Below are 12,500 nucleotides of genomic sequence, written 5' to 3'. Positions count from 1 at the left end.
AAGTACTATGATAATGGGTACAATCATTATTGCGAACGCGGAAGGAGCTATGACACCGTGCCCGGGTTGTGAGTGTCTCTGTCTCTCTGTGTGCACTGCCTGTGTATAGCCGCGCCCCCATGTGACTCGCGCTCTCATTGGCAGCACGGCTTGACAAACAGCAATTCCGTGCAAAGATGACTAGGAACTCCGAAACATAGGAGAACCATATCCCCCCCCCATTAACTTCAATACGAGGCAGAGGCAGTCACGTCACTTTCTCTCTACGCTCTCCCCATCACAGTGAAATAACACGGATTCCAAGTCCGTAAATACACAACATAAAAAAAATAGGGCTGCGTTCGCTTCCAGCGTTCGCGCGTCTTACTTGTGGGTACTACAGGGTACAACATAGGACTTTACCCGAATCAGAAATGAATAGGTCAAATCAGATTTGGGATATTAATGCAATATTCCACAATTCATTTTATAAAGGTCTATGAGACTTTCTAAAGATTTAGACCATGTTAACACAGTCAAGTGCAACAGAGTGCAATGCAATGTGTCGCATCGTGAGCTTGTAGACCGGCTATTTTCAGTGCACGACACGGCATGCAACCAAGTATAGATCAGGCATTACTGTGTGTCTCCTCTACTGCGGAACAATCACACAATCATGTTAAACAATCATGTTAGGCAAACACAGAGTATGGAGCGCACACCTGTGTTGATGAGGTGCTGGCCACGGCAGGTAATAATGTTGATAAGGATGAGGCCGCACAACTCTTAGCCACGATGCAGAAAGTTTAATGAAATGAAACCAACGTTTCGACAAATATAGTCTTCCTCAGGGTTTTTGAAAAAAGAACCCTGAGGAAGACTATATTTGTCGGCCTCATCCTTATCAACAAACAATCATGTTAAACAATAATGTTAAAACTGTTACGACTTCACTCTGACAGTGACAGATTGTCTGCAATGACAGTATATTTCTTGGTGTCAAGTTCTGTTAACAGCTGGAGAGGAAACTAGTTTCAACAGGATTTAGGGTCATAGGTAAAGGTCAGACTCAGGTCAGTAGACTTGGACAATCTGATTGGAACAGCTGTAGCCGGTCATTGATTAAAGTTAACTGATTGATTAAACGGTCATTGATTAAACTGATCCTGATGACTGGAAGTAAACACACGCACGCACGCACGCACGCACGCACGCACGCACGCACACACACACACACACACACACACACACACACACACACACACACACACACACACACACACACACACACACACACACACACACACACACACACACACACACACACACACACACACACACACACACACACACACGATGGGACGATGGGGCCGCTAAGCTTCACTACAGCATGCTCCAGCTATACCGTCCTCTCCATTCTCCTCTCCTTTCATTTCCTCTCTCCTCTCCCCTCCTCTCCTCCATGTTCTCTCCTTTCCTCTCTTCCCTCCTCTGTCCTTGCCTCCTGTCCTCTGATCTGTCTGTGTTGCTCTCAGAGATAGACAGACTAATATAGGGTGTGTGTTGTGATTGTGAATAGAAGTCTTTGTCAGGGAGAGAGCGACAGACAGACAGACAGGCATATCTGACATAAGACTTTGATCTTCCTCAAGTCTCTTCAGTGGGACATTTCTCAAACAGTATGTGTGTTTGACTTTCAGAGATGGGGTGAGAGAGAGAGAGAGAGAGAGAGAGAGAGAGAGAGAGAGAGACAGTGAGAGAGACAGTGACAGTGACAGTCACTAGTATATTTAGAATTGGCTCTTGACAATAGCTCTGAGGGGGCATCGTGATGGCTCGGTCAGTCAGTACTGTATACCACATATGACAAGATATTTTTAACAGGATAAACCCCTTGAGATGCAGCACCTCCTTTCTGAGGGGGTCTCTTAATCACCCTGTTTAACATTTATTATTAGCGCATCTACTCCTGTCTCATTGGACCATGACACTTGTGTACAGTACTTGCTCTTTCTCCATAAGCATTAACCACATTTCTGTTTTGGGCATGTCACAATAGGCGGACATTTGGTGAAAATAGCAGATCCACAAATTAAGCTTGTAGATTGGCTTGAGATTTGGTGAAGAGGGAGAAAAGGAGGGGACCAAGTACGGACCCATGGAGGTCCCCGGTCAACAAACTATATACAGTAGCATGTCAGTGATTAAAAGGCACTTTACAGTCCTTCATAGTGAGCTTTATCAGTTGACTATGTTCAGTTTACTGTAGTCTTCTACCTGAATCTGTCAGATTATCTAAGCACTTCACGATGTGCATTAGATTCATCCATTCACACACAGACGGCGGAGGCAACCTTCCAAGGCATGGCGAGAGCAGGGATTCAGTCAGTGTCTTCATAAATAACTCTTTAACACAAAGCCAGGAGGAGCCGGGATCGAACCAGGGAAACCTTGGTTCCTAAATGGCCGTTCTAGCTCCTGAGCCACTGCAGCCCTGTAGTCTAATGTGGGTCCTGCAGGTTTGTGACATAGCGCCTTGTCACCAGTCTTGCATACATTTTTGTTTTATTTTGTTGTGTTGGCACAGCCCCAGATGTCAAAGCAAATTGCATGGAAGAAGTTAAGGACCTCATACTTGGCAAGACAAGGATTACATGCACACACACACACACACACACACACACACACACACACACACACACACACACACACACACACACACACACACACACACACACACACACACACACACACACACACACACACACACACACACACACACACACACACACACACACACACACACACAGTAACCCCCCGCCCTACACACACGGTCACACGCACGCACGCACGCACGCACGCACGCACGCACACACACACACACACACACAGTGTAACCAAAATGGAGTAAATATGGCACTACTACTGGTCCATGTAAGGAGAGGGCCAGTGTGGGTGGTCGTCAGAGGAATGTGAAAGGCCTGGTCCTGCCTTAGTCCTCTGTCAGAACACAACACACACACACACACACACCATGCATGTTCTACATTACATACAACTCACTCAGTCAGCACAATCTGAGAGAGAGAGAGAGAGAGAGGAGTGTGTGTGTGTGTGTGTGTGTGTGTGTGTGTGTGTGTGTGTGTGTGTGTGTGTGTGTGTGTGTGTGTGTGTGTGTGTGTGTGTGTGTGTGTGTGTGTGTGTGTGTGTGTGTGTGTGTGTGTGTGTCTCTGTGAGTGAGAGAATCAGTAAATCTGTGTGTGCATGTGTGTGTACAGTTTGTGAAAAGGGGTGGTATATAATATCGAAATCACTCAATACACATCCCTTTACGAATCTGCTACCAGTCTGTCTGTTGAATGAGAACCTTCATTAATGTGCCCGTTGGGTTCACCAGCATGCACCCTTCTAACAAGGTAATGACTGGGTGTCCCCACGGGCACCCAACAAATTGGAAAAGGACAATAGACACACACACACACACACACACACACACACACACACACACACACACACACACACACACACACACACACACACACACACACACACACACACACACACACACACACACACACACACACACACACACACACACACACACACACACACACACACACACACACGCCTTCATTACACAAATCACATTAACTCCATTCTAAAAGCCAGTGACCGGTTGCAGTAAATATAAAATGCACAATGGGAACGTCCAACCAGCACAAAGACAGCTCCCACCCGCACCATTAACTAATGAATGTGTGAATAGTCAATAAAAAAACACAATGCACACGTTAAACACACACAATGCAAACCACACACAACAATTCACAATGTAAAACACACCCATAAACACAAAAGCCTGCACTTCTGCGCGCGTGTGTGTGTGTGTGTGTGTGTGTGTGTGTGTGTGCGCGGGGCGCCCGTGCATGCTTGCGTGCGTGCGTGCGGGCGTGCGTGCATGCGTGCGTGCGTGCGTGTACACATGTGTGTGTGTGCGTGTGTGTCAATTTAAAGGAGCTGTCACACACCACATCATCTGGAATGAGGCTGACCAGAATTCCAGGATTCCGGAATTCCACAGAACTTCCTTAACAATGAGTGAAACATTCAGAGAAACTCAAAGACCCTTAGGCAGAAAGGGAACACAAATGCAAATCTGTGTGTGTGTGTGTGTGTGTGTGTGTGTGTGTGTGTGTGTGTGTGTGTGTGTGTGTGTGTGTGTGTGTGTGTGTGTGTGTGTGTGTGTGTGTGTGTGTGTGTGTGTGTGTGTAGCTCTGTGTATATGTGTGCATGTGACGGTGTATATAGCCGATAAACCTATTGTCTTGTCGTTTATCAACGCCACAGTGAAAGGTGCTAACCAGCTTTGATGTCTGCCGAACTATTCACCAGCTAGCCACGGATATATAAATCAAACAAGAGCCCCGTGAAGAACCTGCCAAGCTAAACTCTGTCTGCCCTTTGTTCTTTTCTGGAAGGTCTAGTGGAGGAGAAAGCTGGGTCATGAAAACATTCTATTATCCTGTTGAATATAGCTTTTGGATAAGGTTTGAAAGAGCATGTGGATTAGCGACGTTCACAGCAATTCATGTCTCCGCGCCGCTGTGTGTGCGGAGCGCTTTCACAACCATCAAGAAGTCCAGAAAATCTAATCTCTTCTTCCTGCCCAGAGCAGATAACATACAGTGTTCTTCCTGCAGGTGTATTTCTTCCACTAGTCAGTCAGTGTTTTGACCTTTGAGGTCATTGTCAGGTACCACGTATGAGATAGCACAAGTCACTAGTTTTCATGCTTCCTCAAATGTACTGTATATTAAGACCGATATTGGGAATCGTTGAAAAGACAAAGTGTTTTAGCTTCAACATAGATAGCGACCTTCAAAGTCAAATTCTACATACTGCACTGTGTGGCCAATTCTAATGAACACATCCCAGGACCCCTAGAAGACTAGAGGCAAAACTGCTTCCAATGGGGATGCTTTAATAAACACAAACATAAACATAAGCATACGGTAAACCACAACCATTGTTGTTGTTGCTGCTGCTGCATAATATGCTCTCTAATATCTCTGCAGCTAAATAGCAGCATACGCTTCTCTCCAAGATCATCAGTACTCTACTCTCACCTTTCATCTAGAGCAGACAATTATTATAATTCTACAACAGAGCCAGGTCTGTAGACTGTACACATAGTTAGTTATCAGAGGATCTTGCTGTGTACTGGCTGGATGCATGCTGCTGCAGCTCATGAGCTGCTACAGTATATTCCACAAGGAGATGACGAAATGCTCCAAAACAAAGAGTTTCACTGAATGGGTCAACAAAATTGTAGAAATGCTGAATGATTAACTTTTTGGACCTGAATTATGCAGTCAGTGTTAGACAATACTACTAATGAATAATGATTGTAGGGAGAGCAGCTGGACAGAGCATCTTCCTTCAGTGAGTAAAGGTTCAAAACCGAAGCTGGCACATCACAGCACCTTTAGCCTGAATGGAGCGACCGTCTTTTGAAGCCGTCAGGCAAACAAATAAACAGCAGGTTAAAAGGTTGTGACTGTTTAAAGTCACACCTGCATCTCCACCCCTCACATTGACCCCAATTCCTCAACCTTTAAACCATTAACCTCTGGACCTGCTCTCCTGCTCTCTGACACAGTTACATACAAACAAACACACACACACACACACACACACACACACACACACACACACACACACACACACACACACACACACACACACACACACACACACACACACACACACAAACATGGAAAAGACACTTCCTAGTGCATGATGGATGATGGTGTTGTTCATTAAAGAAAGAACGTTTATCTCATTATGTTGTCATCTTATGGTACAAACGTGGGAACGACTGGACGAGATAGAGGGTGTCGCCCGGAGACAGATTCGTCATGATAATTAAGCACTGGGGCACTGTGGGGAGTATGTGCAATCCTCATGGACAAACAGTCTCCTTCCTTGTAATGGACAGACAAGAGAATGTGAAGACGGTGACCGGCTGGCCAACAGGCCTGCTGGTGGAATTCACATCAGATTGTTGTGTGGTTGGTCAGGAAGACTTGCAGTCAAGTCCCGCCGGCCCTGAAAAGTGCCAGCCTTGTCCATATGGCACCCAGGCAGGCAGGCAGGCAGTGGAAAACACTGCAAGCGCTTTGTGTTTAAAATCACATTGTGAGCACAGTTTTTTTTTCCTGAGCATAGAACTGTCCTCACATTGCTTAATTCCACTGTGGTTCAGAAAGGTCAAACTTGCGGTCATATACTTAGAGTATGGACATGTTGCGTGCTGCGAGCTAAGGAATCTTTTCTTCACACAATCCCACAGGGGAGAATGAGAAGTTGTTCGCCTTCGGTGAAGTGTTGGAGAAGGTAATTGGTTTTCATGTCCCTCTGAGAACTCAAAGTGCAGGGATCAGCCAACCATGCCTGGAGCAGGTAGGTTCAGGGTTCAGGGTTCATGGTTCAGGGACCTGAATTATTCATAAAGCATTTAAATATATGAAATGATTGTGACCCACTTCGAGGTCCCGCCCCGCTGCGGCCCATCCCCCCACACTGCCCTCATTGGCTTCTCTTCGAACGAGGCCGTTTGTGGGTAGAAACCGGTGTTACTCTGCTCAGAGTAGACGCCTCGATGCGTTTTTCAACCTCAACACCTTTAAAGCTGCCATTAAGAACCTCTGAAACACTCACACATTACATTACATTACAGTCATTTAGCAGACGCTTTTATCCAAAGCGACTTACAATAAGTGCATTCAACATAGGTAGCTAAACTGAGATACCAGCTACTCATATATCACTTACTCATAACAGAGAAAAAACATGCACAAAGAGAAAGTGAATTCTACTCCAGAAATGTTATTTTTTCTCCCCCTCGTCACTGGAGCCACTGGGCTGTGAAGTGAAGAGCGAAGATTTGTGCACTGAGATAATCTGGCAGACCTCAACTTCTGAGCCGAAGTAAGCGGAGTGGGTCTGCAAAGTTCATCTCTCAGCATCTTTCAGTGTAAAATAATCACTCAGCTATAAGAGCAGATTGGAAACCTTTGAATGTCATGCTCTTGAAAAGAGACAAAGAGATTAAATGAAGACAAACATTAATTAGAGCAGTCCCTGTGTTACTTTCACCAAAGAAGTTGTATGGATGGAACTGAGACAGCTCACACACGCGCACGTACACACGCACAAGCACAGACACACACATGAACTTTGAATCTCTCGCGACTATCCTCTTTATCGGTCCCTCTCTTTATGTCTGTCTCTCATCTCTCTTCCTGTCTCTCTTACATGGCCAGAGCAGACACACAGTCCTGGTGGAATACTTACTGCCATCTGTTATAACAAAGAGCTCAAACAGGCACTGTGTAGAGGCCAGGGTGAGCACTGTCTGTCTCTGTGTTCTACAGACAGACAGACCGACAGACAGACAGTTCTTCTACCTATCTATCCACTTCCCACAGAAATTACAGGCAGATTAACAGATAGACACAAAGGCACGTAAAAGGAGTAATATCCCTTGACAAATACACGTATGCCGAGATTGCCAACACACAATCTTACTGTATGTAGACGCAAACAAGCACAGAACTGGTACGGTATGAAAGTGTATGATTGCATGCACCACACACCAACACACTGACTAAGACACAAACAAACACGCACACTCATGTGACCGTGCACACAGAGTACACAAAGGTGGGAAACAAAACAGTCACTGGCCTCTGATATAATGGGCCCCAAAGAACTGCAAAAACAAAACAGCTGGACAGATGCTTTCTCTGTAGACAGCCCTGTGCAGCACTGTCCAGCGCTGGCCAATTATGTATCATGTTGGAAGGTCCCTGTGTTTTATTTACATGACCGACTGTGCCAAAGTGGTAAAAACAGACATCCAACCTTGCGGTGAGCTGAGGAGCTTTTCACAGCATTGCAGACCTCCACGGAACGGCAAAAAGTTGAAAATATGTCATTTGGTACCAGGGTAAGATAACACAAATTTGATGTATGGTTGCAGCATCACCTATCACTGCATACACCTGCAGCATGATTTGTTCCTTATGCCCAACCGTGGGGCGTCAAAGCTATCCTTTAATTCAACTCACTGAACAACTCACCGTCATTGCATTGATCGATTTGTTTTAGTGCCTTGTGATTTTTCCCATGCAGAATCGGTACATAAAAGACAGATGTGAATTGTGAACACCTTAAGAATATAGAATAGTTTGTCCGTGGACTATCTGTCGCTCTTACTCTCTTTCTTTAAATATCTACATGAGTGTAGGCTGATATATACATAAAATAGCAGATCTACAAGCTCTCAATTCTCGGCTGATACCGAGAATAAGCCTCTCCGACCTACTTTACTACATGTGCTGCAGCCAGGTATAAGGCTTTTGTGAATAAGCACTCACACTAAACAGCATTACTGTAACTGAATGCAAGGCCGAACAGCATCCAATTCTTCGTAGGCACAACTGCACAACTGCAAGTCGTAGGCACAACTGCAAGTTTTATCGACCCATCATTGACTGTAAACGTATTCCCTAATTACTTCCCACTATCCCTCAAAGATGTATAAAGTATTTATGATATCACTGAAGAATAGGACAAGTTAGCCTGCCTATATAAAATTAAATGTAATTTAATTAAAACATAGTGGTGGCTGGTTGCGGACTTGCGGTCCATTCCCCTGTGGTTTTCATGACATCGCTGCAGTTTTGCGGTGGTGCGGTTATTGCGAACAGCACAGCATAGCACAGCACAGCACAGCACAGCACAGCAGAGCACAGCACAGCACAGCACAGCACAGCACAGCACAGCACAGCACAGAACGTTGTTGCCCGCCGAAAGATTTACAAGCTCACAGCATTTTGTGAGCTTGTAGAATGTAGATCTACTAACTTTGGTGCACAACATCCTTGCACAACAAAGTATTTAAATCAGGGTTCAGTGTTTGATCAACCGGGTCAGACTGGGTCAGACTGGTCTAATCCCACATGGGGTCAGATCACACAGATAGCTTATGTCCTACTGCTGACTTCTCATGAAACATTTGGAAACACAGACACAACACACACGTACTATGCACACATATACACACACAAAACACATTAGTGTTTGGTCATTCCAGTGTGAGTGTGCGCATGTGAATAATAAACCCATGAGTGTGTGTGTGTGTGTGTGTGTGTGTGTGTGTGTGTGTGTGTGTGTGTGTGTGTGTGTGTGTGTGTGTGTGTGTGTGTGTGTGTGTGTGTGTGTGTGTGTGTGTGTGTGTATACAGTATACAGAGTGTATTAGTCATGCATCTGTATCTGTATCTGTGCCTTTTTCTCTTCCATTCAGACAACATAAGTGGGTCAGTGGGTTTGACGTCACCACACCTCCATGACGCTGTGTCCCCCCAGGTGATTGGTGGAAACCCTTCCATTTAAACAGTTCTCGCTCTCTCCCTCTCAAAGACATGCTCAAATCTCACTGACACGCACATGCACAAACACAACCACGCGGTCACGCTCTCACACACACGCACACACACACACACACACACACACACACACACACACACACACACACACACACACACACACACACACACACACACACACACACACACACACACACACACACACACACACACACAATACAGTAGATAACACTGTTCTGAACGCCACACAGCAGTAGAACCGTGTCACACAACACTCCGGCCTGTCTCTCCATCACCTCATTACCAGACCATTCCTAATACCTTCTGACAGCCGAGAAGAGCACCGCTTTTAACTGCTCCAAAACCACTCCCTGTGGGATGTGGAGCCAAGGACTTGTACACTGTGGTCAATTGTGTTCAAAATGCACCGGAGCGTGTGTGCGTGTGTGCGTGTGTGCGTGTGTGTGTGTCTGTCTGTTTGTGTGTCTGTATGCGTGCATGTTTTGATACAGATCATTTGATGACACAGACCTTTCAAATAATATATGCTCCAAACACCGTTATTATCATTATTATCATCACTGACATCCATCTGCTTCCTGCTGTGCAGTGAACACCTGTTATTACCACAGCTAGCAGCCCTGTGCCCTGTTTGAACTGCAACACCCCAAACGCCAACACAATAAACCAGCCCAATGTGTACTTCATCATACAACTAATAGTGAAAATTCTAGATCTACAAGCTCACAATAGCGCATTGCGCAACTCAAGAGTGCATTCACTAAAGACACTCACATATCCATTTTGATAAAAACGGCATAAACACAAGTGCACATGCACACAGTGCACACCCTGGAACACGCATACAGGACACACACACACACACTTATTCAGCAAATGAACACACACACACAGAGAGAGAGAGAGAGAGAGAGAGAGAGAGAGAGAGAGAGAGAGAGAGTCAGAGAGAGACACACACACACACACACACGTGAACAGAGAGAGAAACACACACACACACACACACACACACACACACACACACACACACACAGGGGCGGATCAGGAGCTGTTTTCATGGAACATTTGGAGTAGTGGAGAAGCTCTCATCTGTATTAGATTTACTACTACTACTCTCTCCCTCTGTCATTCCATTCTACCTCTCTTTGGCTCTCTCTCTCTCTCTCTCTCTCTCTCTCTCTCTCTCTCTCTCTCTCTCTCTCTCTCTCTCTCTCTCTCTCTCTCTCTCTCTCTCTCTCTCTCTCTCTCTCTCTCTCTCTCTCTCTCTCTCTCTCTCTCTCTCTCTCTCTCTCTCTATCTGACACTGGGCTTGGTTTTGGTTTTAAGCTTTAATAAAACAAAAATAACTTGTACCTTAATCTGACTGTAGTGTCTATATACTTTTTATTGCAGGAGGTATTAAAGTCCATTGTTTGTTCCAAAGTGATAATGATGAATTCATATCGAAGCCATACTCATCTACAGACTACATGATGTCTGTTTCCATTATCATTATCATCAGCAGCATCGTCATCTTTCCTGTACTCTCGTGTGTGTGTGTGTGTGTGTGTGTGTGTGTGTGTGTGTGTGTGTGTGTGTGTGTGTGTGTGTGTGTGTGTGTGTGTGTGTGTGTGTGTGTGTGTGTGTGTGTGTGTGTGTGTGTGCGTGCGTGTGCGTGTGCGTGTGTGTGTGTTTAGCTTAGTTTATTTCAGTCAATTTTGTGTTAACATAGTTTACATTTCATAGGTAATACAAAAAAAAAAACTAATTTAGAAAACAAACACATTTCTGACCAAAAAGGTATATAGGCTGAATCCATAGCTTGTGTGCGCGTGCGTGCGCGTGTATGGTACCGTACCTGTGTCTGCTGGCGGCCCGGGCTCCGTGCGTGTTGACCTGCTGAGGAGACTGGCCCTGGCCCGCGTACAGGTTGTAACGGTGCCCGCCGCCGTTGTACGCGCTCTTGGTGGCGTCTCCTCCTCCGCACCACGTCCAGCACCACAGCAGGAGGAACACGGCGGTCCCAGACATCCCTCCCGTAGACTCGAAAAGCGGCAGAAAGAAGTGAATTTCTGAAGTTTAGAACGTCACTGCGACAATAAGCGGTGAACTCCTACCACCACCACGCGCACACCGGACAGGACTGTTGATTCTCGTGCGTCGTGACGCGCGGCCGTCGGTCAGATCCATCCTATCGACCCATAGCTGGGGATGAAAAACTTTTAAACGCCGCGTCGCCTGAAGAGCAGCTTCACTTCAGCATCGATAATAATAATATCCTATTGTTTAGCGTCAGATGATGATGATGATGATGCAGGCAGACCCGGAGTGAGTTTAAAGAAAGAAGGCGTTTCTCCTCTTTACTTATTGTTGGTTCATATATATATATATATATCAGCATTGGTTGAGAAAGTATGTCCACCAGCACATCCACGACATCCAGCCGGTTTTCATCTCCTCCTAGAAGGTGAAAAGAGGAGAAGGTTAAGAGAGTTTTTAGCGACAGAGGAGCCAACAAGTTGCTTTGCTTTCCAGATGATGATGGTTCTTCCAAACGCAGCAGAAAACTGGAAAAAGCCTACAATTCCCCCCTCCCCTTCTACTCATTCTCTCTCTCTCTCTCTCTCTCTCTCTCTCTCTCTCTCTTATTCAGCGACCCCTCCTCTCTCTCTCTCTCTCTCTCTCTCTCTCTCTCTCTCTCTCTCTCTCTCTCTCTCTCTCTCTCTCTCTCTCTCTCTCTCTCTCTCTCTCTCTCTCTCTCTCTCTCTCTCTCTCTCTCTCTCTCTCTCTCTCTCTCTCTCTCTCTCTCTCTCTCTCTCTCTCTCGTCTCTAGTGTTTTAAGAGAAATAGTTGCCGCTCTCTCCTCTTTTCGGTCCATCGGCAGCATAATAGTGAGTAGCTTTTTTCCCTTACATTTTTCTGAAAGACACGTCTGACTCTGACCTGTTAAAAGTCGTATTATGACCCTCGATTAGAAACAGCTGGAGTCACAAGATAACTATGACAACGCTATTTAAACAATGCTTAGCTGTGAAATGGTATCAAACTACCTGCGTCACGCTCATGA

General features: G+C 45.5%; 1 protein-coding gene across 1 annotated transcript in view; it reads right to left on the bottom strand.

Annotated features, from left to right (window-relative positions):
• LOC311043834 (EMILIN-1-A-like) overlaps positions 1-12,024 on the bottom strand; it is a 73,191-nt gene extending 61,167 nt beyond the window's left edge. The window contains exon 1 of the mRNA XM_084055206.1: positions 11,292-12,024. Coding sequence (XP_083911332.1) covers positions 11,292-11,464 — 173 coding nt within the window. The 5' untranslated portion in view covers positions 11,465-12,024. The remainder of the gene's footprint in view (positions 1-11,291) is intronic.
• Positions 12,025-12,500: the final 476 nt, after the last annotated feature.

This window comes from Gymnoscopelus microlampas (assembly GCF_963454915.1).
Source record: "Gymnoscopelus microlampas genome assembly, chromosome: 1".
NCBI lineage: Eukaryota > Metazoa > Chordata > Actinopteri > Myctophiformes > Myctophidae > Gymnoscopelus > Gymnoscopelus microlampas.
This window is presented reverse-complemented; position numbering and strand designations above follow the sequence as displayed.